This window comes from Ostrea edulis, chromosome 2 (assembly GCF_947568905.1).
Source record: "Ostrea edulis chromosome 2, xbOstEdul1.1, whole genome shotgun sequence".
NCBI classification, from domain to species: Eukaryota; Metazoa; Mollusca; class Bivalvia; order Ostreida; family Ostreidae; genus Ostrea; species Ostrea edulis.
Window position 1 is genome coordinate 73,952,013 of NC_079165.1, and position 25,101 is coordinate 73,977,113.

The window sequence follows — 25,101 nt, forward strand, 5'->3', positions numbered from 1 at the left end:
TAATTATAATATTTACTATTTCTAATTTTATCGACCAATGAAAAATGGGCCATCCCGAAATTATGTCAACTTCTGTCCATCTTTCAGCGATTTTTCGTATTTGAGAAGCAGTAGACGATTTTTGACGGCTGATTATGGCAGAGAAATGGACTTTATTTCCAGTTCACCATGACAATGCGAGAGCTAAGACCTTGACAGAGTTGCTTCTAAACGGTAGGGTTCTAATTATCATATTATATCAAACTTTTTGCTGAAATTTTCAAGCGATGCAGCTGATAAAAACGAAAATCAAGATGGCGGCGTGATATACCTTGTGAATATTATGTTTACAGGAAGACAATTTTTTAAAATCTAGATATCTAAAATGTCGAGTGCCTGTGATGAAATCATGCAAAGTGTTATTGCACTGTACGTGGTACAATACACATTACATATCGAGCAGCTCTCGTAATACCTTTACAGTATCTGGTATATTAAATAACAATGATGATAATAAAAGAAATCCCAAAGAATTCAGGTTAATTTGATATGAATCTTTCTAAGATCAGTCTGACATTTAGAGAGCTTACTATAAGGAAACAGTTTCATGTTTCTTTCCTTGGCTTTTCTCTGAAGTTCTCTAGTGGCAAAATATAGCGAAGCTACAATCAAAAAGAATGTTTTTCATATTCTGTTCTGTCAGTTAATACACAACTAAATTCTTAACTTTAGTGCACAATCTATATCTGCATTTTATCAAATTCAGTATTCTTTTATATCTTATTGAACAATTCACTCTCTTTCTTTTCTTGTAAGTATCACAGAAAATGTATTAACATACAAATGTTGAAGGGGAAACATATTCTTGATTATTATATACTTTCAATTTCATCTCTTCTTTTTTCTTTAAAAGTTTGCGGGCATATATCACACGATATATGCCCGGAAACATTCCGGCCCGCAAACATTACGTCACAATCAAATTTCTACGCCGTTAATTTTCAAATTTTTTGTGTTTTTCATCTTTTACTCAGTTAAACCGATAAAGTTATTGTTAAAAATAAAATTATTGTTAGTTTCTAAATGAAATTGAAAGTATATAATAAAAAGGTTATAGACTTTGTATGGGAAATATGACGACCTCGTTTTTTGTCGCGAACGGACCTCGCAAGCTCGGTCCGTCTACGCGCCAAAAAACTCGGTCGTCATATTTTCCCATACAAAGTCTATAACCTATAATTATTGAATGTATCACCTAAATCTTAACAATGCAAGTATTTGAAATGATTCTATTTTACATTGCATTATATGCCCACTCACCTCCCTCCATAACAAACGTCAAATACATCACTCCTAAATGAATCTAAAAATATACATGAGTAAATGTTACGTTAATCGCTCTTAAATGTATTTAAAGTAGGGGTCTAGTAGCGTGACGTCATGTCCGGATCGAACTCTGGTATTGGTTCACGTACTATTATTATCAAACGTATTTTTACATTTACCTGGATGTTTTTTAATTTAGAAAATGAATACAATAACACCCAATCACTTATATTTGAGTAGACTATGGCTCCAATCTTCTTTCCATTTTTTGTCATCTAATTCACACATAAAACCAGAGGTACATATTTGTTTAATTGATATACAGGGGTATTACATGTTAAAATTATCTGTAAATTAAAAAAAATTCATGATATGCGATAATGCACTTGTGGAATTAAATAAAACAATTCTGCACTTGTTATATATTTGTTATCTTGTTATATATTTGTTATCTTCTATTATGTGAAAATCATCTTCAAAATGGCTATTTTGGCCAAAAAATGTAAATATAAATTGAGATGCTGTGAAAATATTATGCTGAGAAAGGGCAGATTTTTTAAATGTATTTTAACAAGCATTCATATATGAACATAATATGTGAGTTTGAATGAAAAATCACAAGTCAAATTTTTAAAATATTCATATTAGTGGTGTTGCAGTGCCGTATTTTTGACTGCCTAGGGCCTGTATTGAGTTCAATTTTGTACCACCATTATTAAAAAACATGAAACTGTGTTAAAATTTCACTTTTAATTATTTAGTTAAACATATTTATTTCATATTTGAGGAAAAAAATTGCAGCATCATACCTCAAACAAAATTTTATGGACATATTCTAGGACTTCTTCAATGAATTCTGATATTGCCGTTTGACAAATGGGGGTACACGTAATAAAAATACCATAATTTACTCATTATACTGACAACCCCCCATTTTTTTGTTTTTATCATACCCTCAAATGAACAATCTAAGTATTTAAACTCAAATTTTTGAGAAATCACAAGTAGGTCCAGGACTAGGGACCTACCTTAAAAATAAGGGGACATGACATGCCTGAATTTTATCATTTAATTAAGGAAAGTCCACACTTGCATTATCATCTGATAAAAGTGTAATCAAAATGTGTATTTCTTTCAATTTCTTAGAGTTAAAACTAATAAATTATCAAATGAAATATATAGGTCATCGCACTTTTTTAAGATGCGAGACATACATGTACAAAATCATATATCAATGTCAGAAAATTGCTATTTTCTTTCACAGCATCATTAAAATTTCACAAAAATGGGTTAAAATGATATAATAGTATTCATAATAATTTCATAAAACTGTTTCTTTACAAAACTATTCAAAATTTCTTTAAAACAAATAAGGAAAACCTATCATATAATGAACTTGATAGAGGATTCAATGAAAACAGAGTTATTGCCCTTGGATGCAATATTTTGAAACATATTATTGATTATTTATACATAACTTAGACTTTTGAAATATTTTATATTTAACAAGATTTTTAAAAATAACAACTGGAAAAGACCCCAACAAAATTTATGGTAATATCATGCAAAAATATAAATAAATCATTGATTTTGTGAAATCTTATGACATCACTGGAGGGTGAAATTACTTTAAACCATACCTTAACAACCAACCCCAAGTACAGAAGAGGAACTTTTAATACATTTAAAGAAAATATTTAATTACATATCAAAGTAATTCTGCTGCTTTTCAAAATGACCAATAAATTACACTTCACGCTTTACTGGAGTTAAAATCTTAGCATATTAATTCATCTTCATTATAATTCAATTTCACTTACAAGTGATAATGATGTTTCTGCTCCGAGGAAAAAATAGAAATTCATTATAGAGGAGAGTAAAAATCCAAACACAAAGAATGAAAATCCACTGCACAGCGATGTGATGTTCTGAAAACTGGCATAGCCATACCTAGAAATGAAAAAAAAAAAAAAAAAAAATACAGAGGAATAGCAACAACTAATGATGTAAAATCAACTAGTGATAAATGTTAAATTAAAAAATGCATTTGCTTTTGCTGACGACACAATTTATATCATTAATGATACACCACCATAAACATTAATGATAGATTGTTTACTTTCAAGATACATGGGACAATTCTCAACTATTACATAATCTTTTGTTATCGGCCACCAGGAAGTGGGCAATTATATGTAAGGGTTTTAGAAAAAATGACTGTGATTTACTGCGGGCCTACACTATGAAATAATACACTTAATTATAGATATCCACAGCTATCATTATAATAATTTATTGAATTGAATTACGATTTTTACATAAACCTAATCACGATTTTTTGATAAATACCCTGGTAACAATAACAATTTTCGGTGCCTGGGATCTGTTAATTCGTATTATTTATTTTTGCTATTGATAGCAACAATTCAGCTGTATGGTTTTACTTCATGTAATCAGAGTATCAGTGTATGTTGTGCTTACTTTCTCTTTGTTGTTCGGTTTATTGTGTTCATTTTTTTCTATATTCAAACCTTTAAAAAATGAAATTGCTGATTTTTTTATATTGGTAAATACATTCTACATAATATAAGTATTTTGAAAGCTACTAAAAATACAAAGGAATATTATCTCAAGTGTGTACAATACTCTTAGCCTGCTGGGATGAACTATAGTGAAGGACTAATGCTGGAATATATAATCTTCGATATAAAAGCATGAAGTTTTCTAAATGGTTTACTTACAGTAAAAGTTAACAGGGGATGCTTACTCCTGGGCACCTGTGCCCACCTCTGATATTTCAAGGTATTCTTGTTTGATCTACTCTCAATTTCATATTCATTGTGGTATTTATGAGATTGATCACAATTCCTTTTCTGATAGTTACCAAGTAGTTGCGGCCGAATTTGACGCTTGCGTCAATAAATTTTCTTGTGGAATTTCAGGTACAATTCACTTGCCAGTACACATGCTAAAATTTGTATCAAATGACTTGTGTTGATCCAGCTTTGTGGCTAAGTTTGTTGTGCCATCTTTTTGCTTCATCCTTTTACATGTTTTTTGTTGTTGTTGTTGATGCACATTTTTATAGTTTGTTTTAGGGCATTAGACAATCAATGATATAGTTAGGTAATCTCTCTATGCAGTTTGTATTATAATGTTGATCCCTTTGTGTTTGAGTTGCATGTTTCTTCCCGTCATTTATAATAAATGACATTTTTCATCTCCGAATATGTTTCAGTTTTATTATCAGTTAATTTCAGCAAAAACAAGAGACCCAAGGGCCACATCGCTCACATGAGTCACCTTGACCTGAGTCACATTGCTCACATGAGTCACCTTGGTCTTACTGTTGTTCAGCTGTTGTAAATTTTAAAAAGATTTTTTTTATCAATCTTTATTGCCATGAAAAATTCTGACTCCATACTGTGGCCCCAACCTAGCCCCAAAGGATCACAACATAACTGAAAATCAATTCACAAAACACAGAGATGCCTCTTCATCAATATTACTATAACATGACCTTGCTGTTCTGGATAAGACCAAGTCTACAAAATCATTGATCATGGTATGATAAGAAGACCTTGCCATAAGAAATCTATTTACAAAATATGAAAGCTCTACCTTAAATAGTTCAGGAGATATTGAATAGGTTAGATTTTAAAAAAGTAGGCCAAACTCCAAGGTCAAAAGATCAAATGCCATTGTGTCACAAGTTCTTGCTATAAAGAATCTATATGCAAAATATGAAAGCCCTACCTTAAAAGGTTATGTTTTCTTATAAAGTAATTTCCGTGGACACAAGGGATAATTCATATTCAGTCTCTCAAGTATATTCAGTTTTCCCCCTTGTTTCTGTCCAAGCCTGCATAAAGTATCTGGGAAATGTTTACCATATCAGTCGCGCTTCAGTTTGATCTTATTTCAGGTGACATTTGATTTGAATTGTCCGAAAACTTACCTAAATCAAACCATGAATGATTTTTTCGCGAATGAATTCAACTGACACTATTCAATTCCACACCAAATCAATATAGATATCATCTGGAAACTTATAAAATGAGTTGATGCATGCACTAAAGTAATTGATTATAATCAATAGACAGCTGAAATGTCGATGATTATCATTGATTTAGTGTGGAATAGAATGGTACAAATTCATCAGAATCTGAGTCCAAAATTGCACGTTTTCTTTTCAAAGATATTTTAAGGATGGACATTTATTTATCGAAAAGTGTGTTAACAGAGATACCAAGTGGTTTTAGTCAGTGGATATAGGCATGGAATGACTTTCATATTCCACACGTTCATGGGCTTGAGTCTTATGGGCTTCGGAGACACTTCTTGTACCAGGAAAACATGTGGTCATTGGAAGAGGGAGTGCTGAAATATAACTAGTAAAGGGAGTGTTGAAATATAACTAGTAAAGGGAGTGTTGAAATATAACTAGTAGAGGGAGTGTTGAAATATAACTAGTAGAGGGAGTGTTGAAATATAACAATTTTGGTAGAGGCACCCTTGCTCATTATAACCATGTACTCACTTGTCTGCTAGAAGATTTTTTAAAAATAGATTATATCAATTTTTACCCAAAACTCATAGCCCTGGACTGTGGTTGTGGTTGGGTTGGGGTTAGGGTAGGAATCATGAATTTCAATATTTAAGTTCTCCTTTCCCTACAGATGCTACACACTAAATTTGGTCAAAATTGGCCAAGTAGTTTAAGAGAAGAAACTGAAAAGTTCAAATGTCAATGCACCTAAGACACCTGACGACAGACGAAAGTGGATAGCAATAGGTCAACTGAGTCACTCAGGTGACCTAATAATAACCCCAGAATGGGATTCTACAACCTTAATTTTGGCAACTGTGTTGCTGACAGAAAATCAACCAGATTGATGATTTAGTGAATAGTATTAGAGTTATTCCTCTTTGAATAATGCCTGCACACATACAAAATAGTGCTTGTAATTTTTTCGGATTTATTCATTATATATTTAAACATTTAAGAAATGAACAGCACTTTTGAGCTGTTCATGGTCAATATGAACAGATTTGGATTTGGGGCAAACTCTGTGAATCGCACTAGCTAGCGATTCACAGAGAATTTGCCTCAAATCCAAATCCGTTCATATTGACCATGAACAGCTCAAAAGTGCTGTTCAATTCTTATATTTATATTCATTTACTAAAACACCGTTTGCTTACATTGCTTCTATTTTGTTGCATAAAACAAACTCCTAGCCTCTGTCACAGTCGTATTGTGACGTACGTCAACACATAGACATGACGTCACACTTCGTCTCACCCTGCCTTTTATCAACATTGCAAGGTGCACTGTATTTTGGAGGTAGGAGACCGCAAGATTAAGATGATAATCCATGTAAGTTTACAATCTTAATCCAAAGGTGTGACTTGCGAGATCTTTGTAACAGATGTTGTATTTTTTTCAAATTATTACGCTCTCTCAGTCGCGTGCTTTAAACTTGTTCATAATCCGTTCACAGTCAATATGAAAAGACTGTGTCGCGCGCTGAAATTGGTTGGTTCATAGAGGAAAATGCGATTTGTAATATAAATATTTAGTTATAAATTAATATCACTAACTTTAACTATAGTATATAGAAAACTAACACATGATAAAAATGAGATTTTAGGTCTAAATCAATATCTGGATGATGTGACATCATTTGGTTTTAATCTGGGGGAAGTCTCTCAGTGCAGTGCCAAGTCATCTGACCTTTCATAGGCCTAATCAAAATCATACGTTTTCTTATCAAAGGATCATTGATACCAATATTAAATGCACAACAAAGACGAGTGTGGTTTTTGTTAGTAGAAATAGACATGGATTTTACTCTCGTTTCTAAATGTAAAATTACAAGGGCTCAAGTCTCATATATATTGGAGACACTTGTTACAGTCTCCAGAGGAAATTGGAAGAGGGAGTGCAGAGATAGAAGTAGTGCTTCTGAGATGCCATAAAATTACACAAATATGAGCATTAAGTTCAATGGGGCGTGAGGTATATGTGTGTGTTATTGAATAAATGAATCACACAATTTTCTCTCTTACTGAGAAGATATTCCGTCAGTGATTTAAGGTTGATCGATCCTCATGTGATGTCATAGGTTTTTGCAAAAATCTTAATAAATTAAACTTTGCGCATGATAGAAATATATCTTTCTGAGAAATTTTATTCACTGGATATAATAAAAAATCTGGTAAACTATTATTACTGAAAGAGTTTATATTTTCCATAGATAATCAATTATTTATGATTTAAAAAATGTTGTCAAGGGCAATAACTCCTATGCTGGAATTTCCTCGGCTGGATGTCTATTACATTGGTTTCCCTAATATCCACAATTAAACTATACATACTTATGAATTAGCAGTTTTTTAAAACTGTTGATATTTAAATTTTGTCTTTTCAACAAGTTTTTATCTATTTTTATTAATCTGTTTAACGAAAATGAGTGATTTTCTGATGTAGATGTATGCTTCTGTTTTTGTATCTCTTACATCTTTAAAAAGGTGGCAAGATATACATTTCCTTCAGTTATTAATTAAATCAAACTATCTTGAGTGGAAATTCATAAAGTTTTTCCACTTTTAACCATTAATATTGATAAGTCACATGAGGATGGATCTACCTTAAGGTGACTGGCTGTGTTCTTATTTTCATTAGCCTCTATGAAGTCATCTACATTTAAAGGCTGAAATCTCGAGGATGCTGGATATCATCTTGTCATGATTGTTGTTTTCATCTGCATGACTATGTCACGTGCTATGAAAGATAGAAATATCTTTCATAGGATATCTGTATCTTACATGTGTAGATATGAAAGAAATTCTATCTTTCATACGACATGATATAGTTAAGCGGATGGATAGTTAATTCATCTGCTCTCCAAGTTCTCAATCTCCCCAAGTTCTCAATCTCTCCAGTTTTCAATCTCTCCAAGTTCCAAGGTCTCAATCTCTCCAAGGTCTCAATCTCTCCAAGTTCTCAATCTCTCAAAGTTCTCAATCTCTCCAAGTTCCAAGGTCTCAATCTCTCATAGTTCCAATTTTTTCCCCATATAAATAAGCAAATTTACTCTCATTCTATTGAACTTCTGATTTCTTAAAACTCTCAAAGTAAAATTTAAGTTCTGTTATGACCTGTATTTTCCTTTAATATTTCCATTCCATCCCTTGAAATGCTAATTATTTACATTTACAACTGATTACCACATGAACCACACCTGACAGCTAGTTAGGGCTTAATTAGCACCGCCTCTTCCCTGGGTACCAATAGGTGGACTTGATTGGTTTGTTGAAAACTACCAGGGGTAACTGTGATTTTCAGTCTCCCTATGTTGACAGGAAATCACATTTAGTTTTTAACAAACTGATTAATCCCGTTTACTGGTACCCTGGGAAGAGGCGGTGCTAATTAAACCCTACCTAGCTGTCAGGAGTGGTTCATGTGGTAATCAGTTGTAAATGTAAATAATTAGCACTTTCTTACTGGGGAAGGTTATTTTTAAATCCAGATAGTAAGATTGTGTGTAGTTTGTATAAGTATGTACATGTAGAGAAAGTTATAAGAATTCTTGGTTATCTTGTATTAAAAATATTTTTGATCTTTGTGGACACTCCAATATATGGAATGAACGAGCATTTTTTAATACAAACTGGTTAAAAATTACTGTTGAACGACGTCTTAAAGATCAGTATATACAGAAATGGCAAAGTGATATACGGGAGTCATCTAAGGGTGAAACGTATGGCCTTTTCAAAAGTGAATTTGGGTTTGAAAAATACTTAAATACTTTACCTAAAAAACTTCGAACAATATTTATCAAATTTAGAACTTCAAATCACCAACTCCAAGTAGAGACTGGAAGATGGTGTGGCACTCCTAAAGACGAAAGAACTTGCCATATCTGTAATACGGGTCAGATAGCTGACGAATATCATTTTATCCTTGAATGTAAGTTTTTTGAATGTTATAGAAGAAAGTATCTGTGTAGAAAATATTGTCACAAACCTAACTTTTTCAAATTTTCAGAGTTAATGTCAACTTCAGACCCTAATGTACTTATCAAATTGTGTAGTTTTATATCTAAAATAATTATATGACCAATTCTGTCCTCCTTAACTCATTTTATGTATATAAAACAACTCCCTGCTTTTTTCACGTGTACCTTGCATATAATATATTCTATTTGTAAATATTGTATATATCGTACCTCATGTACCATAATATGGTGTGAGTGAATAAAGTAAACTGAAAAGGAGGAAACGGGAATATTAAAGGAAAATTTATTGTCCAGGTAATAACACTAGAACTTCAATTTTACTTTGAGAGTTTTAAGAAATCAGAAGTTCGAGTTCAGTTTCATGCTTGGTTTATTCTCTCACACCACTTTAGGGCTATGAGGTTCTATATACAGTATATACAAATCAAAACAATATACAAGGTACACGTGAAAAGAGCAGAGTAATTTTAGGTGAATGAAATGAATTATGGAGGACAGACTTGGTCATATGTTTTAGATATGACACTACACAATTTGATAAGTACATTGAAGCCAGCAGTTGACAATAATTCAGAAAATTTGTAAAAGTTTGGTTTATGATATTTTCTATACACATATTTTTTCGCTTTTTTTTCAAAAAACTGATGCTCTAGGATATAATGACGTTCATGTTCATCAGCTATTACACTCTTTTTACAGGTATCAATATAATGATGTTCATCAGCTATTACACTCTTTTTACAGGTATGGCAACTACTTTCATGTTTTGGAGTGCCACACCATCTTCCAGTCTCGACTGGGAGTCGGCGAATTGCAGTTCTGAATCTAATAAATTTTGTTTTAACCTTTTTAAGTAGTACACTTAAAAATATTTTTCAAATCCAAATTTAAAATTGATTTAAAATTTAAAAAGTGAATTTCACTTTTAAAAATGCCATAAATCTGACCCTGTGACGACTCCCTGATATCACTTCGCCATTTCTGTACATACTGATCTCTTTGGAAGGTATTGTTCAAAGGTAGTTTTTAACCAATTGATTTTTAATCAATATTAAAGGCTTGTTGATTCCACATGTTGGAATGCCCCTAAAGATGAAAAATATTTTCCACACACGACAGCCAAGAATTCACAGTTCTTTTTACAAAACTGATCATATAAATACTTATTAAAGATATAAGCAATCTTACTCTCTGTAATTTGCCCAGTGAGATATCATTCTTGTATATATACTGTAACAGTTACATATAAGGGGAAAGGACCCGTTTCTCCATAGACCATATAACTTAGGGTACTACTTTTTGAATTAAAAATGTATTTTAAAATTTTTAGGTGGATACCCTCAATAATGTCAAGATTTTCAAAACCCCAAATCTCACAACCGTACAAAAGTACAGGCGTTGTACAACAACTTTATTGAACAAATCAAGCTGACATTCTACAAGTAAAGTTAATTGTCCAATTTTCTGTATCACCCCATAAATGGATCTTTGAGCTTGCTCATGTAAATGTTTTTTGTGCCTTGCGAAATGATATGGACTGGGAAAATATTATGCACAGGCCTGAAGACCATAAACAAAGACCATAAAAAAAAAGACTTAAGTCAAAATTTTGATCACTTATATCTTATGAAAATGTGTCACAACAGCACACACAGTGCTCACTGAAAATGTGTCACAACAGCACACACAGTGCTCACTGAAAATGTGTCACAACAGCACACACAGTGCTCACTGAAAATGTGTCACAACAGCACACACAGTGCTCACTGAAAATGTGTCACAACAGCACACACAGTGCTCACTGAAAATGTGTCACAACAGCACACACAGTGCTCACTGAAAATCGAAGTATGGAGCGAAGTTGTGCCTATTGGATTTGATTTTCATCATTTGAAGTGAATTGATTATGTTTATGTTCTATTTATTTACAAATTAGAAGGAATTTGAAAAGGAGGAACTATGCAATAGTTGCAGTGTTTACAGTGAATGAAGTGAAACACAGCATTGTGACAATGCTACTTGGGTTCTCTGAGAGAACCAACAGGCACAATCATAAATGAACACTACAATTAGTTTACCAATGCTAGAGACACATAATTTCCCACATCTGTAGAATTTCAGTAAAATGTTTTAACGTAGTATGTCTTTAATGGGAATTATGATGTCTCAAATTATTTTCGAACAGCCCTTATACATTTTAAAAGATACATGTAAGAAATAAATTTTTAACAATACATGTCCTAACATTTTTCATGAAAAGTATGCCAGTGTAAAGCGTCGCAGTTCATACCCTCATGTATTTCAAAAATGAAATTTACTTCTATTATTTACATTCTGCTTTCATTTCTGTTGGAATTCCCAGTCATTAAAATAGATATACTATATTTATTAAGATTCATATACATGCAGGCATTGTTCACATCTACATCACATTCAGGAGGAAATGGCTATTGCCATTGGTAACAATGTCAAAGGCAAAAACATTGGAAATGTAAATATTGTAAAATGTACTGTGAGTAAAAATTGTACTAATTTTTTATCATCTACAGTAACATTTACTGAAAAATCTGTAAATAACTTACGGATGATGTTTATCTGGCGCCTTCTTGGAAACGTACAGACCCCAGTATATCATTCCCTAAAAAAGAAAACAACATGAAAATATGCAAAGAAGTCTACATTTTAAAGGGACTGATTCACGATTTCCCCATAAATTTTGTTTTTCACTTTAAATGATCAAAATCTATAGTCTAATATATGTTTAGAAGGTTTCACAAAAAAATTAAGGTTATTCATCAAGACAGAAGCTCATTATAGAGAGTTTATTATTTGTTTTGAAAACAAAGATTGAAGTGTGTTATTGTTTACCAAGTTTTCAAAATAAAGGGATATTGATCCAAGTTTATTAGATATATCACATTTCAAGTATACTTTAAGTAAAACGTATCATTTAAAAGTTAAAATTTGTGATTGTACAAAATAAAGATGCTTTAAATTACAAAAATTAACGTTTCACTGGTTTGTTTGTTTACATAAAAAGACTCGAGTCTTTGTTTACATAACACAGAATCAAAGCTAAGATACTGCTCTTATCCTTGCATTCAGACGGTCCAAATTTTGGTTGTCAACATTAAATGAGTTATATTTTTAATTTTTAACATAAAAAATGATAAACATTTCTTTCAAAAAACGTGAACCAGTCCCTTTAAAGCATGTTAAATGATTAAATTTTTTAACAAGAGGCCCAGGGGCCTTATAGGTCACCTGAGTATCATGTAACAACCTTCCAATGTTTGAATTAGGTTTGTGTTTAAATATAAGAATTTTACTTTTGGATGGAAGAAACATTGAATAGCTACATGTATGTGGTCATGAAGTACATGTGTCATTTTTATGTTCAATCAATAATCCTTTTTAAAAAACCTAGGTCTGAGACATCATAAAGAAAAGGGTTATTTACTCCTTAGATAAAACCAATATAAGAAGATTTTCAAAGAATTTCTACATTTTCACTATATGACCAATAGAGCCCCACCCTAACACAAGAACCCCTGCCCCAGGGGCCACGAATTTCACAATTTTGGTAGAGGGCTCAACGCTCATAATTATGCCCACAGTTTGGCTTCTTGATGTCCAGGAGTAAAGAAGAAGATTTTTTAAAATTACACTCATTTTGATGGTTTTTGCCCCACCCCTCAGGCCCCAGGGGGGCAGGGACCACGGATTTCACAATTTTTGTTCCCCTCCACCCACAGATGCTATATGCCAAAATTGGTTGAAATTGGTTCAGGGGTTTCAGAGAAGAAGCTGAAAATGTTCAAATGTTAACGCACGACGAACGACGACGGACAAAAACAGAAGATTTTCAAAGAAATATTGCATTTTCACTATATAATCAATCAGCCCCGCCTTTGCACCAGAACCCCTGACCCAGGGGCCATAAATTTCAGTTTTGAAAGAAGCATCCTTGATCATCATTATCATACTATTAGTTTGACTACTTAATACCCAGCAGCAGAGGAGAAGATTTTCAAAGAAATAAAATGCATTTTCACTATATGATCAATAGGGCCCCACCCTAATACCAGAACCCCTGACCCAGGGGCCATGAATTTCACAATTTTGAAAGAGGCATCCTTGCTCATCATAACCATGCTATTGGTTTGTCTACTTAATACCCAAGGACAGAGAAGAAGATTTTCAAAGAAATAATGCATTTTCACTATATGACTTATAGAGCCCCACCCTAGCACCAGAACCCCTAATCCAGGGGCCATGAATTTCACAATTTTTAAAGAGGCATCCTTGCTCATCATTACCATGCTATTAGTTTGTCTACTTAATACCCAGAGACAGAGAAGATTTTCAAAGAATTTCTACATTTTCACTCTATGACCAATAGAGCCCCACCCTAACACACCAGAACCCCTGATCCAGGGGCCATGAATTTCACAATTTTTAAAGAGGCATCCTTGCTCATCATTACCATGCTATTAGTTTGTCTACTTAATACCCAGAGACAGAGAAGAAGATTTTCAAAGAATTTCTACATTTTCACTATATGACCAATAGAGCTCCACCCTAACACAAGAACCCCTGCCCCAGGGGCCATGAATTTCACAATTTTGGTAGAGGGCTCAACGCTCATTATAATTATGCCCACAGTTTGGCTTCTTGATGTCCAGGAGTAAAGAAGAAGAGTTTTTAAAATTACACTCATTTTGATGGTTTTTGCCCCACCCCTCAGGCCCCAGGGGGGCAGGGACCACGAATTTCACAATTTTTGTTCCCCTCCACCCACAGATGCTATATGCCAAAATTGGTTGAAATTGGTTCAGGGGTTTCAGAGAAGAAGCTGAAAATGTTCAAATGTTAACGCACGACGACGGACGAAAACAGATAGCAATAGGTCACCTGAATGATTCAGGTGACCTAAAAAAGTTCCTGATGGAGCTTTTGGGAGTTAAATGTCTGAAAATGATGCAAAAGTGAGGGCAGTTCTTTTATTGCAAAAATTTGTATGAAGCTTGATTGTTCATTTCTGAAATTTGGTTTGAAATTATTTTACAAGAATTTTTTTTTCTGATGACCTCTTATGTTTAACACAGTAAGCAGTTGAAAAAAATGAGTTCTATATATCTGCAAGATTAGGTAATTACTTTCCTGGTCAGTGATGTCAGATTACTTAACTGGTGAGTGATGTCCAGAGATTATTTACCTGGTGAGTGATGTCAGATTACTTACCTGGTCAGCGATGTCCAGAGATTACTTACCTGGTCAGTGATGTCCAGAGATTATTTACCTGGTGAGTGATGTCAGATTACTTACCTGGTCAGCGATGTCCAGAGATTACTTAACTGGTCAGTGATGTCAGATTATTTACCCGGTCAGTGATGTCAGATTACTTACCTGGTTAGTGATGTCAGATTACTTACCTGGTCAGTGATTTCAGATTACTTACCTGGTCAGTGATGTCAGATTATTTACCTGGTTAGTGATGTCAGATTACTTACCTGGTTAGCAGTGTCCAGCAAAGAGTGGAGGAATTCAGCCAGCATGCTTGGAGACATAGAAACAGCATACACCACCATCTTCATCATACATACTGTGAAATTCCTATTGGCAGAATATTCAATAAGCAATAAAACAAACAAGAGGTCCACAGGCCTTATCAGTCACTTGAGTATTAGTTAAAAAGTATCACTAGCCAAAATGGCTATGAAATCTAGAAAAAATATCCTGTTCTGCATAACTATGATATATTCCAACGTTCAGCAACAGTATAAAACAAGATGTGTTCTTAAAACTTTTTAAAATGCTCCTGAAAGTGCCTATACTGATGAAAGACTTTACTATAATGTCTGAAACAGTAACACAATATGATTGATTTTTTAAATCTTTTATTTGACTGATTTGTACCCATCTGAAAGTCAAAACTCTGGGGTTTCATAATTCACAATTTGGGTAAATCCTTTTCTGCTTTTCCTAAATATGCATTTAGGTTTTATACTATATTAGCAAGTCTTTCAAATGATAACCTCTGTAATAATTTTAGTTCCACTCTGGAACAAAACACCTTACCTCTGGGATCATGAAATTTACAATTTTGGTAAAGGACTGCCTACTCATTCTCAATATCTATTTAGTAGCAATTTAAAATCAATAGCATTAAAGAAAATATTATTGTAAATGTTTTAAACACTATATACCAAGTTTGACTGGAATCAGAACCTCCATCGCAGGGATTATGAAATTTACAATTTGGTAGAGGCCTTCCTGCTCTACATCAATATGCATTTAGTTTTTCTTACAGATGTACAATTGTAGAGAAGAAGATTTTTGGATGTAGTGAAGATTTTTGAAAATTGGTCAATTTATGACAGTTTTCGCCCATCCCTAAGACCCCTGAGACGAAGGAGTCCTGAAATTTACAGCTTATGTCACCCTTTCCTAAAGATTCTTCATATCAAATTTGAAAAGAATTGGAATGGTAGTTATCAAGATGGTTAAAAATGTTCAACTATTAATGCACGACATACAATGATGTATGTCGACCAATTGCAATAGGTCACCCGAGTTTACACAGGTGACCTAAAACAATCAAATTATAGTATATTTAAGTATCTTGTGTGATAGAATGGTTGTATTTAAGAATAGTATGTTATAGAATGGTTGTATTTAACTGTCTTGTAGGTGTGCAATAAGGTTTTGGATGCTACAATTCTTTTACCATTGGACCTAAATCAAAATATCATCACATATCAACAGGATATACTCAGTTTTATAAAAAAAGAACTATTTTGTTCACTTTTCAAATGCCATCTGGTTGGCGCGGGTTCGAATCTCGCTCGCGCCGGTAAGTGAGAAAGTTTCTCAGTTTACTTTCGGAAGGTCGGTGGTCTCTTCCCAGGTACATTGTATCTGGGTTCTCTGTTCCACCAATAAAAACTGGGCGCCACCAGATAACTGAAAAATTATTGAGTGTGGCGGAAAACGGCAAAACAATCAAATGCTAGAGGCAAGCCAATGAAATGTGACAGACAGATAGAAGGACAATTGCAGCAAAATTGAACTTAAACGACCTTGACCTTCTTCAGTTAAAGTTTTCACTTTATTGTGTAGGACGTCTCCCTTGTTTAGTTTAAAATTTTAAGACCAAAATTATAGACAAAGAAAAAGACAGATGGTATGTGTGCATCCCACCCTCCACCTTCCAGGCAAAAGAAGTGGACATTTCTGATTTCATTAAATAGCATGCAAGATATAGAATCCCTTTCTTTGAATGGCTGATCATAAATCTTGGGTAAATAGGTAGATTTTTTAGAATCTGTGATACTTACACTACTAGAGCCAGAGAAATGACACGGTCTTGTCGGATATAGAATCCCTTTCTTTGAATGGCTGATCATAAATCTTGGGTAAATAGGTAGATTTTTTAGAATCTGTGATACTTACACTACTAGAGCCAGAGAAATGACACGGCCTTGTCGGATATAGAATCCCTTTCTTTGAATGGCTGATCATAAATCTTGGGTAAATAGGTAGATTTGTTAAGAATCTGTGATACTTACACTACTAGAGCCAGAGAAATGACACGGTCTTGTCGGATATAGAATCCCTTTCTTTGAATGGCTGATCATAAATCTTGGGTAAATAGGTGGATTTTTTAAGAATCTGTGATACTTACACTACTAGAGCCAGAGAAATGACACGGCCTTGTCGGATATAGAATCCCTTTCTTTGAATGGCTGATCATAAATCTTGGGTAAATAGGTGGATTTTTTAAGAATCTGTGATACTTACACTACTAGAGCCAGAGAAATGACACGGCCTTGTCGGTCTTTGAATCCAAAGGAAAATATGTCGTAATTCTGAAAAAAGTATGAATGTACGTAACTAATTCCAAACCAAGTGATAATTCCAGACATGTTTCCATTTAGTATAAAGCTATTGCTTTTAGTAACAGAGACCATGCTGAGTCTTTGACTTCATGACCCTCAGAGTCAATCTCAACAACATTTTCAACTCATGGTGCATCTATGAAAATCAATGTCAAGCTATTGCTTGGAAATCAAATATATATTCATAGTCAATTAAGTTATTGCTAAAAAATCAAATATCTATTGTAACAGTGGCCACATCCTCTGACACTGATTCCATAGGCAATCAAAAATCCAATCTGATTAAAATCAGCTTCTCCATCTGCTCTTTGGTAAATTGACAATGTTAAAAGAAGGGAGCATATCAAGGAGCTGATTTTAATCAGATTGATCAAAGTCAAGCTTTCAGCAGACATGCCATAGTTCATGGAAGCCTGCTTTTAACAGTTAAAAAGTTATAGCCAAAGTTAAAGTTGTGAAACACAGAAAAAACAATTCAAGGCATTAAATTATTTTCAATAAAAATTGGAATGGTATACTTTTATTTAGCATAATTGAATTATTCAAAATTTCTCACAGAAAGAAAAACCAAAACATTATTTCGTTGCATACAAGTAAAAATTTTGATCAGAAGAGCTTGCATTAAGCTCTGGTGAGCTAAAAATGTGTGCTAAATGTAAGGAAACATGGAGAAAGGCAGGTAACCTAGTATAACCACACACCCTCCTCTTTTGAAGTGTGCTACAATCAATTTTTTTTTTTACCTTTTGTTCATTTGCATATTCCTCTGCAAAAGAAAAGTGATCTATCTTTAGAATCTTCCTACTGTATTAATGAAATACCGGGTAGGTCTTTACTGTTACATTTTTTGAATGCATAAATTTGATCTATTATTTTCAAAAACAGAGTTCAAGTCCATGAATCAAAACAGATAGCTGACCTTTTCTGTCCATTTCCCTTTTTATAATAAGTCGACGTAATTTGATGGCATCTTCTGAGCCCCATTTTTTTAATGCTCTGTAGAAGTCAACAGCAAATACCATTACAAGTGTTAAACAATTACTTTTTACCATGAGGCAAAACAATCGGAGAGAACTTTTTCCTTGCTAAATATGGTTCAAGGCATTTGACAAAATAAATTACATATACATTGCTTACACTTACAATGTGTGGACTAAATGCTTTCTATATCCATATTTTAGGTCTTCCGTCTGGGCCAAGGACCAACCACTTCTCATCTTCTCTCTAGGCAAGCCTTCTACATCCCTGAAACATCACCGCTACCAATGTATCATTTCAAACAAAGACATTTTTAATTTTCATATTTTGGGTGGTGTGTAAATGTTCATATAAATGTACATTTTAATAGAAATATACTACATTTCCAATGAACCAGCACATGTCTGGACATACTTAGCTGTCAAACCATATTCCCTGTATAGGTCTTCCTCATATATAATGGTATTTTCCATTTTTTCTGAAATAAATTTTAAAACATCAAACTTTGCTTAGCATGAAATCCTTCTATTCACTTCTCAAAACATGATATAGTTGTAAATTAATTCATTTTGAAGTAATAGGGGGTTCTAATGTAATATAATGTCATATTAACACATGACAAGTAACAATCCCTGAAATGACCATGGTGTTAATTTTAACTTTTTCAAAGAGTAAACACAAATTGTTTTTCTGTTTGACAAGTCTGCATAAACAGTTTAATTGTGCCAAATTTTACATTTTCAGATATTTTTCGAAAATATATATCTGATCTCTTTAGTATATCAATCAAATACTAAATCAAATATGACACCTGCAGAATTATCCAAATAGTTGCTTGTATATATAAAGTCACACAATATTTTCATCACAAATTACTTAAGATCCAGTAATCTTTTTCTGCGTGATACAGAATCTACGCACTGTATCTATCCATTTCTGTGTCAAAAACGAAATTGAAAAGCTTTATTAAAAGATCTGTTAAAGTGATTAAATTGTCATAAGAAATACCAATACCTTAGTTACTTGAAAACAATGTCAGAAGGGTTCATATAAGAGCATAGGTTCTTACCATAAATAGGCTCTCTTCTAAATAAGAATACCCCCTCCTCTTTGGGTTTTGGCGTTTTACTGTCATGCTGTAATCTTTTAATTAGAAGCTGCCTGCATATAGATAAAGTTATGTCATATATATACATTGCAGATTAAATGCATTTGATCCAACTAGCAAACATGAGACAGGGAATGTGATACTCCAGGTCTGGATTTCTCGAAAAGAACTTATAATAAGTCAAAACTTGGACTAAGTTTGAGATTTTACTCAAAATTTCACTGCTCAATGAGAAGAAAACTCAAACTTAAATTTGAGATTTTTCGAGAAGTCCAAGCCAGGGCTTAACAGAATATATGATAATGATATTAGAGTAGAATTCCCAGCATTTCTCTAACTTAAACCCTTAAATTAGGCAGTTTTAAGAAAAATGTATTGTAGTTCATTTATGATTAAAGAATATAAAGAAAATACCAAGATGCCCATGAGGCTAAATGGTCATCCGAGTATTCACATTTAGAAATCATTGTATAGCTTGTGTGCTTATTATATTATTATTATACTTTGTAGTACATGTATAGCTGATAGATATATTGCTATAACTATAATACACAATTTAATATTTTACAATTCCTTTATAGGAGAGCAAGATTGATCATATCCCAGTGAACTGTGATTTTCTATTTGAGTTCTATTAAAAGGGCCAGATAAAGTACCACAGTTTAAAAAGAGGGCTCATTGTTTATTATGATTATGCAAACAGTTCACCTAGGAGTAAAGATTTTCTAAAATATATTGCTTTTTCAACATATGATCAACTAAGTCCCATCCTGGGACCTGAACCCTCATTATCAATCATATTTATACAGTTTGACAGATGTCTGCTTGATATCCAGATTTTCTATTTTAATTTTCACTACATTATGAAGATGACCAACCTAGCCTCAAACTACTGCTTGAATCCTGGTGTTACAAATTTCACAAGTTTGGTAAGGAACTCATTATAATTATGCCAATAGTTTGTCTCCTTGATGCTCAGAAGTAAAGAAATTGATTCTTTAAGATATATATGACCAACTTAGCCCCACCCTGGGGCATGGACCCTGAACCAAGGGGTCATGAATTTCACAGATTTGGTAATTGGCTCATTGCTTATTATAATCATGCCAATAATTTGATTGCTTGCTCTCCAGATGTAACAAAGATTTTTGATGGTTACATTAATTTCTATGGTTTTGACTACACCCCCTCAGGCCCCAAGGAGACGGAGTCCATGAAATTCACAATTTTTGTTTTCCTTGACCCCTTGACAATTGGTTAACATTGGTTCAGCTGTTCCAGAGAAGAAGCTGAAAATGGTCAAAAGTTCACAACCAATGCACGACTAAAAATGCATGATATGACAGGCAAAAACAGATTGCAAATAGGTGAATTACATCATCCGAGTGACTCAATTAAGTGACTTAAATACAAAAATTTTGGATAAACTACATACATGAACATATGTTTTGTTAATATGTTTGTGTTTTTTTCAAAGATTGTTGAAATTAGTTTTTTAAAAAATCAAAATGGTTTGATAAGCAATGGTATAAAACCTTGTTTGATAGCTAATCAGATAAACAAAGAATTGCAGTTTGAAATGCGCTTACCAGTCTAATTGACGCAGTAACTCATCTTCTGCAACTGTTTAAAATAAATAATAAAAATCAAAGCAACAATTCTCATATGAAAGCCAGAGATAATCATATTGATGTAAAAGTAAAAATATTGAAATTTTAAAAATAAAACATTTACAGATTTTTCATAATATTAATTGTATGTAATAGTGAGGGTATATTTTTGTAATCAGATACAACAAGCATCCTACAGGGAATGAATATCTCCTCATTTGTTATTTGCAACTGTTAATGCTAATTTAACGGTAGCAAACTGAGTTACCTGTGTCATGTTAGCAATAACAGTTACAAATGAAAAAATAATTACTCCAATTCTAGTGTAATTTTGCATTTTGTTTGGATTTTATTTTGTTGAATTTTGTTTTTTGAAATACATTACCAAATGTTTATGCAGGACATTGTGTTTTACACGTACATCATTGAAAGCTTTCCATCTTGTTGATACTCGTTTAACTCCATAAAACCTCAATACGGAAGTTCCGAGTTCCCCAAGAGTTATTTCCCTTTGTCGAACTCTTCCGTAAATTATGACGCAAAATATGATGACAGTGGGTACATTTGCTAATTACTATCGTTGTATTATTTCTTAAAAGATGATATCCAGAGTTTCTGAGACCATCCTATCTCAGGGAAAAAGCAACTTTAGTGAGTATATGAGTATTGGATAACAAAATGGCTCAAACAAATATTGTTAATTGTCATCTTTCTTCGATAAAAGCGTCACTCATGTAGAAGAGGAAACACATAATGATTCAATACCCAATTTGATGATCTTATTCAAACAAATTATGCTTGATATGGCCAGAATATGCATACCAGTGATTGATATAAACAAAAGTTACACTTTTATTACATTAATCGTAGGTAATCGTTATGTACAATGCCAGTCTACGATATAATGTATACATTGTGTACCCACCATATGTCATAAAATGCGAAAGAGTTTGACAAAGGGAAATAACTTTTGGGTAACTCGAAACTTGCGAATTATAATGCAATAACCAATAAAAATGCTTATTACAAACAGTTGCATTAGAATATTGATTACTAGCATTGGTATGTATAAGTATATTTGTACAGAAAACCCAAATATTTGAAAAGAAATTTCAATGCTACACTAAGAATGCCTCAGTTGCCTCAGTCTTACGATAAGCAAAGGCCAGGGTACTGAGGACCTTATTCTAACCCGGATTCCCAAGGGATGAAATCTGATTAAGTACATGTACTTTCATGGGAATATGAAGTACTCAAGCTTACCTTAATAAAGTATGGAGACATTTATAAACTTTGTACTTTTGCACTACCATAAAAAATGGTACTTTCAATGCTTATCAATATTCCAAGGAACTATAAAAACGAAATTTATTCGGAATATTTTTTCAAATTTTAAGAATAACTGGTAGAGAAATATAAGGTAAATAGAGTGATTTTCTCATTTTCTCGTTTTTGAAAGCCTTACTGCTGTGACACCAAAATATACAAACAGCTATAACATCATAGCCTACTATGATGTAACATAGTTTAGTAGGCCATGATATCATGAATAGTAGAGTGACAACAGCTACCATTATGATGTTGAGTTTCTGACATACTATATTTCACTCATGTGATCAGAGTCATAATTATTACATGTATCTTTATAATAATGTACGTACATAGTGCAACTAATTTGGTAAACTAGGGATGGTTTCTGATCTACTATTCGTTACATACCAGCTGCTTGAATCACTGTTTTGTCCCCCTTTCTGCTGTTATTAGATAGATGTCTGTGATTAGATACACATGGATTAAGAAGATCCAACAAACTAGTACTGGAATAAAGTATTGAAGAATGCCTTTTCCCGAGGCCAGTATGTTTAGCTGCAACGAAAATGTAATACAGTATCTACATATGAATGAACACTTACGAAAAATATAAAACTCAAGAGAACTGACACATGTTTTTTTTTATCATATGGGCGCTAGTTCATAGTGGCATGTACATGTAGATACTGTACATACAAAGGTCAATTTGACAAATGTACATTTGAAATAATCTGTTAAAATTAATGTAGGTTTTTGGTTTGCTTAAAGTATTCTATGAATGTCTCTCAGCATTTTTTCCGTGTTTTTTTTATTACCTGTTTTGGTGAATGTCGTGTTGACTAAATAATGATGATGTTTTCTGAGTAAAACTTGAAGGGATGGTAATATTCGCTTATGAAGCAGCAATTTTCCATCTTGAAGAATAATTTTTAATAACATGACCTGTAAAATAGCAATTTATACAAAGAATGGAATTTGTACCTTTCAATTATAATTAATACATCCCGTGCATTCAAGAAATAATTCCCTCATTGTCAGAGACACTGGGCCCCTCCTCATGAGATTGCAGTTTAAATATGTTCATGTAGCAAGCTTGCTGTAAATAGCAAGCTCTTATTACACATGTACACAAACAAATCTGATGAAAAACTGCCTTTGTATATGTATGTACCAGGTAATAGTAAAATAAATTGAACAACTTACTCCACTGAAAGGAAATCGTGACAGTTTCACAGAGAAATTTGAAATGCAAACTCTAGACCAATGGAACCACGAATCAGGGTTTGTTCACCCTATATGTATAACACTTTTGCATGTAGTATCTTTAGAATTTGAAAAGCGACCATAAGTTTCTATTCTATATCTTTGAAAGTTTTCAACATACATGATGCAAAGAAATAATCTGTGTCTTGGTGTTTGGTATCTTTCACTCACATAAAAAACCCACTTCATTTTCAGTCTTTGTGACAAAATCTTAATTTACTTAATTGATCTTCTCTATACCTGCTATATGTTATTATAAAATTGATGGAAAAATTGAATTGACAGTTTTGAGGGACACACAGTTTACATATGGCATCTTAGTTAATATTCATTCATTCAATATTTCTATATTCACATATTCAATAATAAAATTATGTAATATGCAGTGCTCCCACTGGACCAGAATTCCCTTTCGCCACTTTTTCGGGGAGCGGCGCGGCACAAATAATCGCATGCTTGATGCTTTACAATTATTTCCATCATATTATATAATTATTTTATTCATTACACTTATTTTAGCATTTTGAATCAGTTACATTACTTAATCATATTCAGGTACCATACCTAAACACTTCTTTCTGAAATAATAAGAAGTTTTTTTGTTTGATAAATTCTATTATGGAAATCAAAATTCAGATAATAAATCATATACAGTGGAGCCTCGTTAATCCGGACACTTTGGTTCCCAGCAAAATCTTCCGGATAAATGAAGCGTCCGGATAATTGAATCGCATATTTTCTAACTTTGCATAAGTAACCAATATATATGCCTACTTTATTGATGCATAGTGAATTAAACACATGTATTCTATCATTGGATTTAACCATCTGCATTAGTAAATAAATTATGATAATATTAACATTTACATGTATTTCAAAGCACTAAAATTGTAAGTGTTCAGTGTATTTGCCTGTGCCTACATTGTACATACATATGATCCCTACAAATAGATATACAAAACTGTGTACCGTATGCACTAAAACAAATAATGAAGCACTTTATGTAACTATTGTAAATATAAACTTCATGATGCTACACCCCTCAGTGAAAACATTGTGTACATTGCCCGAAATGCAGATGTCACAAAACATCAAGCCCAATTTAGAGTCGTATCTCAACCATTCCCTATTAAATTTCCGTTTTGTATGGAAGATTTTGCAATTTGGACAGAATCAGATGTTTGAGCATATGGGGTTGACTGTAAAGCCAAACATAGTTATGTTTTGAATTTTAGACTGACTAGGGTCAGAAGCTACAAGTTTAGTGTCAAAATAGAATGGGGTGCATAGTCTTATGAGATTAGCATTTTTATACTGTTGCGCACCGAACTTCAAAGAAAATTATTTATTAAAATTGCTATGTCCATATCAATGGTGACCGACCGCATCGTTTATGAAATATTCGAACTAAAATCAAACACATCAAAATCAAAATCTTGTAATCAACGAGTTTGGCCGCAAAAACAAACAATTGATGTATTCATATATACATTATACACAATAATACGACCAATTTAATTACCGGTCGGTTCTCTGGTTAAGAATTGACATTAATGTGGAGATGATAACACGAAAATGAATACGACTTTAAATGTTAA

General features: G+C 32.9%; 1 protein-coding gene across 2 annotated transcripts in view; it reads right to left on the minus strand.

Moving 5' to 3' along the window:
* The window catches only part of LOC125680280 (proton-coupled zinc antiporter SLC30A9, mitochondrial-like), a 39,464-nt gene that overhangs the window by 11,656 nt on the left and 2,707 nt on the right, over positions 1–25,101 (minus strand). For both annotated transcript variants that reach the window (XM_048919739.2, XM_048919741.2), the window contains exons 2-15: positions 23,056–23,182; positions 22,649–22,795; positions 20,909–20,942; positions 19,281–19,372; positions 18,626–18,689; positions 18,377–18,478; positions 18,153–18,229; positions 17,977–17,999; positions 17,136–17,203; positions 14,846–14,948; positions 11,915–11,970; positions 3,126–3,255; positions 1,300–1,342; positions 570–641 (exon numbers count right to left, since the gene is read on the minus strand). In XM_048919739.2, the coding sequence (XP_048775696.2) occupies positions 570–641; positions 1,300–1,342; positions 3,126–3,255; positions 11,915–11,970; positions 14,846–14,948; positions 17,136–17,203; positions 17,977–17,999; positions 18,153–18,229; positions 18,377–18,478; positions 18,626–18,689; positions 19,281–19,372; positions 20,909–20,942; positions 22,649–22,795; positions 23,056–23,179 (1,135 nt within the window). In that variant the 5' untranslated portion in view covers positions 23,180–23,182. The remainder of the gene's footprint in view (positions 1–569; positions 642–1,299; positions 1,343–3,125; positions 3,256–11,914; positions 11,971–14,845; positions 14,949–17,135; positions 17,204–17,976; positions 18,000–18,152; positions 18,230–18,376; positions 18,479–18,625; positions 18,690–19,280; positions 19,373–20,908; positions 20,943–22,648; positions 22,796–23,055; positions 23,183–25,101) is intronic.